The 5,969-nt window shown below is 42.4% G+C and overlaps 1 protein-coding gene across 1 annotated transcript in view; it reads left to right on the top strand.

Moving 5' to 3' along the window:
• The window catches only part of STK38L (serine/threonine kinase 38 like), a 70,409-nt gene that overhangs the window by 51,500 nt on the left and 12,940 nt on the right, over positions 1 to 5,969 (top strand). Inside the window, exons 6-9 of the mRNA XM_019544377.1 lie at positions 1,502 to 1,625; positions 2,136 to 2,290; positions 2,953 to 3,055; positions 5,128 to 5,189. Of these exons, the coding sequence (XP_019399922.1) occupies positions 1,502 to 1,625; positions 2,136 to 2,290; positions 2,953 to 3,055; positions 5,128 to 5,189 (444 nt within the window). The remainder of the gene's footprint in view (positions 1 to 1,501; positions 1,626 to 2,135; positions 2,291 to 2,952; positions 3,056 to 5,127; positions 5,190 to 5,969) is intronic.

Below are 5,969 nucleotides of genomic sequence, written 5' to 3'. Positions count from 1 at the left end.
ACACGGCAGGCGCGGAGGACGCTCTCGTTGCTGGGGTCCCAGGCTCTGAGCGTCCCCACAATGAGCGCATCCACCGTCACGTCGTAGCCGCGGCTCCTCAGGGTGTCGGCCAGCGGGGCGTACTTCTCCCGCTTGCGAGCCCGGGCCTCGGTGAAGGCTTGGCACCGGTTCTCGAAGGGGATGGTGACGTCCACCATCACGATCTTCTTGGCCTCGTGGTCCGTGTACTACCCCAGGCAAGAGAGTCAAGGCTTGGCCCCATGCAGAACACAGCAGGGGTAGCCACTGGTAGGGCCAGATGCAATTAATTGGTGCGTGCCTGCCTGTGGGCCAGATCCAGTCAGCTGGTGTGCTGGATCTGGCTTGTGGGCTATATTTTGCACACCCCTGCTTTAGAGCATCACAGTTTTCCCAACTGACAGTGGTACAGATTCAGAATAGTTTATTGAGGTCCCTTTCTGGACACACTAATTTTACAGAGGTTTAAGATTGAAAACCCAACACCTTGGCATATTCTTTAGTTCATTTTGTAAGCTGTTCACTAATATTTTACAAATACTCTGCAAAGATGTTACATCAGGACACTGAATTTGGGTACCATGAACTGAATGATATTCCACCAGTTCAATCACTTATCTGTTTCCTGCATTGGTAATGAAACTAATTTTCTGTCAAGCAAAGAGGCTATGAAATAAAAACTGCCACTTAGTATTACCTTCACATCTTTTTCCAAATGTTGTAAAGATAGCAGCCAAGTCACTCTTATTAGAGATGATTCAAGGTATGTATCTTATTTAGCTTTGACTGTGAGATAAAACCAATATATGAATGCTTATCAGCTTTTTTTGAGTACATAAATAAGAAATTTCATAACTACTGTCAACAATTCTTTTAAGTTTTTCCAGGTCTCAATTTCTGCACTCTTAAAGACAAGATCCTGTATTGTATTATATGCTTGTATAAGGCTTTCTTAGTGACTTTTACAATTAAATTCCATCTATTTGTGAGAGCAACTATGATTTCATAATCAGTATAGTAATATTGCAAAGCTTATCTTGATGCAAGGTCTTGTACATTAACATTTCTAAAAATGTCTTTTTTTAGAAACAAATAAATCTGAGTCTGTTTGTTTCATTTCAGTAAAACAGTCCTAGAGGTATTCTGTTTCTACACATGCTTTGTTCGATTCCCAAATATTGTGTGTTAAACAAAATCACCCTTCACTTACGGAATCCCGCATGTGGGGATATCTTGATGGCATCTTAAGTCAGGAGGCTGCCTCTAGGCAATAAGGACTGTATTATTCTAGTAAAGCATTCAGTTGATGTCAGTGGGATTTTGTGCTACGAACTTAATATGGAGTCTTTGCAGTATCTACCCTTTGTATGAAAAATAGTTTCTTCATCAGACGTAATAAAAAAGTGAAGAACGGTAGAAAGTTTAACGTTAAAGAAGTTGGTTCATATTTATATTAAAGATGCTGTTTCTTAACTCTCCACAGGTGGCCCATATCCGAGCAGAAAGAGATATATTGGTTGAAGCGGATGGTGCCTGGGTGGTGAAGATGTTTTACAGCTTTCAAGACAAAAGGAATCTTTATCTTATCATGGAGTTCCTACCTGGAGGTAAGCTGTAAGTTCTGTAATTTGTGATGCAAATTCTCACGTTTCCCTTTTGCTCTTAGGTGCTTAAAAAAAGAAAAAGTGTGAATTTTGTGCTAGGTCTTATATTATTTTTATGTAGTAGTGCCAATGTAGTAACCATTTCTGCATTTCTGAAATTTTAAATCATCCTTAAATAGAATTGAAGTCTGTCCTATTTTTCTCTGCTGATGTTAGTATCAGTAAATGTGACTATTACTGGAAACAAACTGTCATGCGCTACATGTTGGGAGATAATTAAAGCTAGTTTGCCTCAGTGAGTACCTGAATTGAAATTCCAGATTCATAATTTTCAGTTGATTCTTTCTGGGACCAGTTTGCCAAACAGGTTTTGAAGCAAGCAGAACTGTTCCTTGTAATAATGGTCTGATTATAGAAGACCATAAAGAACAGTTGTAAGATTAAAATGGACTCTCTTGACTTTTCCAATAACATTATTTGATTAATAAAATGCATTTATTTTCTTTGATATAGGTGATATGATGACCTTACTGATGAAGAAAGACACTTTGTCAGAGGAGGAGACACAGTTTTACATTTCTGAGACAGTACTGGCCATAGATGCCATTCATCAGCTTGGCTTCATCCATAGGGATATTAAACCGGATAACCTTTTGCTGGATGCCAAGGTATGTAACACGTTTGTGATAGTAACATAGAGTAACTTTACTCTAGGTGAGATGTCCTAAATAAAACAGTACAGCAGAAGCTCTCGTGAGCTGCTGGATAACCAAATATGCTGATTACCTGAGAGGTGCCTTTGCCTGGTTGGGCAAAGATGCCCTTCCCACCGTGTCTGGTGCATCAGTGTGGCGGGGGACGGGCACCATGCCACCCCTCCCCTGGCATCGGTGTGCTAGGGGACAGGGAAGGGGTCCCCACACAGGCTGCTTTGCCCTGGGCTGTGGCCTGAAGTGGGACTCAGTGAAACTGGAAGTCCTACTTCTGGTTTCACTTTTGCCGCGTCATGAAGTGTGTCAGATAACACGGCTTTTACTGTATTACGTTTTTCTGTTCCCAATCTCATTCTTTCCCCTACAGTCTTAAAAACATAAATGAGTCCCAAACTCTTTGGAGTAATTAAGCAGCTTTTTCATTACAAGCTATTATTTCAGAGCAGAATCATTTTAATAATTTCTTGATATGTAAAGAGTCCCTATGTTGTCCTCTAATGTTGCATAAGGTAATCCTACAAATCATTATTTTACACACTTCCTAAGTGAGTAAGTTATTAAGATATATTGTGCTCTTTAAGCCTTCTCAGTAATACGTTTATCTTCAATTTCTGTAGGGTCATGTAAAACTGTCTGATTTTGGACTATGCACAGGTTTAAAGAAAGCTCACAGAACTGAGTTCTACAGGAACCTTACACACAATCCACCTAGTGACTTCTGTAAGTATCTGGTGTTTCAGTTAAAGTATTTAAGTGGTTTTAGATTGCAGTCATACCACAGCATAGTCTGATCCTGTTGGGTCTCCCTGGCTAAGAAGAGTTGAGTTAGGTGGGGCTGTTTTTGGATGGAAGACCAGTTCACTTAACATCTAGGTATTGCAGGGAGAAAGTGGCACTGGTGGTTCTACATATGGTACTTTTCCTTCCTGAAGCTGTATTGAATCCAATTTTGATGATGATGGTAGAGGGCACTGTGCTGCTGGGAATACTCTTCCAAATCAGTTTCATGTGTATGTCCTAACAAAGTAGAATCAGTAATGATCAGGGATATTGCTTTTCTATGCTTAAAAATCATAAGTTCTCTGATAACCACCCCCCTGCATTTTCCTGCACTTAAAATGAAAAGCCACTGTGTATGTGTATGTACCAGTTAAACACAGTGTTTTCTTGATATATTTACAATTTTAAAGGAGTTTGGAAGCCTACCAGTGCCTCAATCACTATAATAAAATACATTCTAAATACCTATAAATTTTTATATTTGATTTTGTGTTTTTTATCATGGAAAATCAGAGCTCCCCCTGCCCCTTTCACCCACTAGGATCTGGGTCCAGCTGCAGCTGTTCCCCACCTGTTTTCTGCCACTGAGCAACCTTGATATGCTGGTGCCCTGCCCATGCCATTGCCCCTCACTGCTGAACCCACAGCCCCCTGCTTCCTCAGCCCTACTGGAGGTGTCCCTCAGCTACCAGGGCTATGGGGCCAGGGACCCAGGTCTACAGCCTCCTGCTCCCCCCTCCCCCCCCCACAGGAGCACCTGAGCCCCAGCTGCCACCTATGGGAGGTGGCAGCTCCTGCAGCCCAAACAGAGTGCGGAGCCTGACTTCCCCACACACAGGTGGCAGGGCTGGAGCAGAGCCCATGGTGGGCGGAGGGGTGGGGCAGTGACAGATGTCAGCTGCCTGCTGCAGGCTTGGGGCCCCCTACCCTGCTGCCCTTCCTCCTGGGGCGGGGACCCAGTGCAGGAGAGCAGTGGGAAAGTGAGGGTCAGTCCCGTCTCCAGGAGCCCTGTGCCACAGAGGCCCCAGTAGGCAGGCAGCAGGGCAGGGAACCTTGGGCCCTTTGAGCACACATTTCTGCCCCAGCCCTGGGCCCTAAGCCTCATGTGCCACCCTGGCTGGGCAGCACCCACGGCCCTGCCCAACTCCCTCTCCCTTTTTCCCTCACTATGGGGGCCTCAATTTTCCTACCCCCCCCCCCCGACTTACCTTGAGGGAGCTGCTCTCATGCTGCCTGGCTGCCACATGCATGTGTGCACGTATACGTGGCACCCCCTGCCTCATCGCTGTCCTCCCATGCCCCCAAGATCCTTGTAGGCTGGAACTCTGCCAGCGTGCAAGGGGAAACCAACTGTTTCCTATGTTTTTCTTCTCAAAATGAAAAGATCCACATTTTCCATGGTGAACAGAAAACCTGGATCCCTGGTAATGATCATACGGAAGTTCTAATAATAGTAAGGATGTTAACCTGTATATTATCATCAAGTTTCAGTGTAGCCGGTTACATTTTCTTTACCTTAAATCTGTGCAGTTTAATTTGTATCATGGTTCTTCATTATCTGCTTTGCTGTGAAGCAGCTAGCTAATATGTTTTGTGTTGGAGATTTGGTGTATTCTATTAGTGCATTGAGTAATAACTATATAGACGCTACCAGTCTAAACAGAAATGTTGCTTATATTCAGCTAATTGATTATTTTTAAATGTTTAGAAGTCCTTGGGTGAATCTTATCAGGTATCATTGTTAGTATCATATTTTTATATCACGCTTTAATCATTCCCCAGTCCTGGTATCTTTGATTTGTTTATCATTTCTTTTCCCTCTAATTTCACCGAAATATTTGTTTGTTATTTATGTTTATGTATAATGTTAAAGGTACAAAGTGAGTATCCTGGACAAAATATTATAAATAAGATTAATTTGAATGGTATCAATAGGATTCATTTTTTTTCTTGTAGCTTTTCTTTCATTTTTTCATCTTTGTAGTTCCTAACAGCACTATTTTGTAAATAAGCATTTCAGAATATGAACTCAAAGAGAAAAGCAGAAACCTGGAAGAAGAACAGGAGACAACTGGTGAGTTAATAGTTGCTGAATAAAATAGTCTTTGTACTTATAAATATGAAGTAAATTGAAAAATTTGTGGCTACATAGCAAGTGAGGGCCTAATTACTGTGGTTTAGCTTTCAGTTTCACCATGAAATAAGAACAGGTATGCCAACAACTACTACACATTGGCCTCTCCGCAGATAAGTCCCCCTGCTCACTTTTCGCTAGCTATACTTTGTTCTTTTGTCCATACATCAGCCATGAGACCAGGAATTAGATCACAGGATCATAAGAAAATGGGGCTGGACATGACCTCACAAAGTCATCTAGTCCAGCCTGCTGTTTAAAGCAGGGTCAGCCCTGAGTAAACTATCCCAGCCAAGTGTCTGTCTAACCTGCTCTTGAAAGTGTCCAAACATGCAGATTCCATAACTTCTCTAGGTGGCCTATTTAATGGCTGTCTAAGGTCATAGTGGAAGTTCTTCTTAATTTTCAGCCTACATTTCCCTGTTGCAGTTTGAGGCTGTTGCTCCTAGTCCTGTCCCCTGCTGCTACAAAGAAAACCCATCTCCATAATTTCTAAAATCACCCTTAAGGTATTTGAACATTGTTATCAAATCCCACCTCAGTCTTGTATTCTTCTGGCTAAATAATTAAGGTTATTTCAGCTTTTCCTCATAAGTCTTGTCTCTTGGGCCCCTGATAATTTCTGTTACCCTGTGCTGGACTCTTTCTGAACTGTCCACTTAGTTCTTGAAGTGGGGGCCCCAAAACTGGACACAGTACTCCAGGTGGGGCCTCACCTGT

This window comes from Crocodylus porosus, unplaced genomic scaffold (genome assembly GCF_001723895.1).
Source record: "Crocodylus porosus isolate Cpor-Errol unplaced genomic scaffold, CroPor_comp1, whole genome shotgun sequence".
Lineage (NCBI taxonomy): Eukaryota > Metazoa > Chordata > Crocodylia > Crocodylidae > Crocodylus > Crocodylus porosus.
This window is presented reverse-complemented; position numbering and strand designations above follow the sequence as displayed.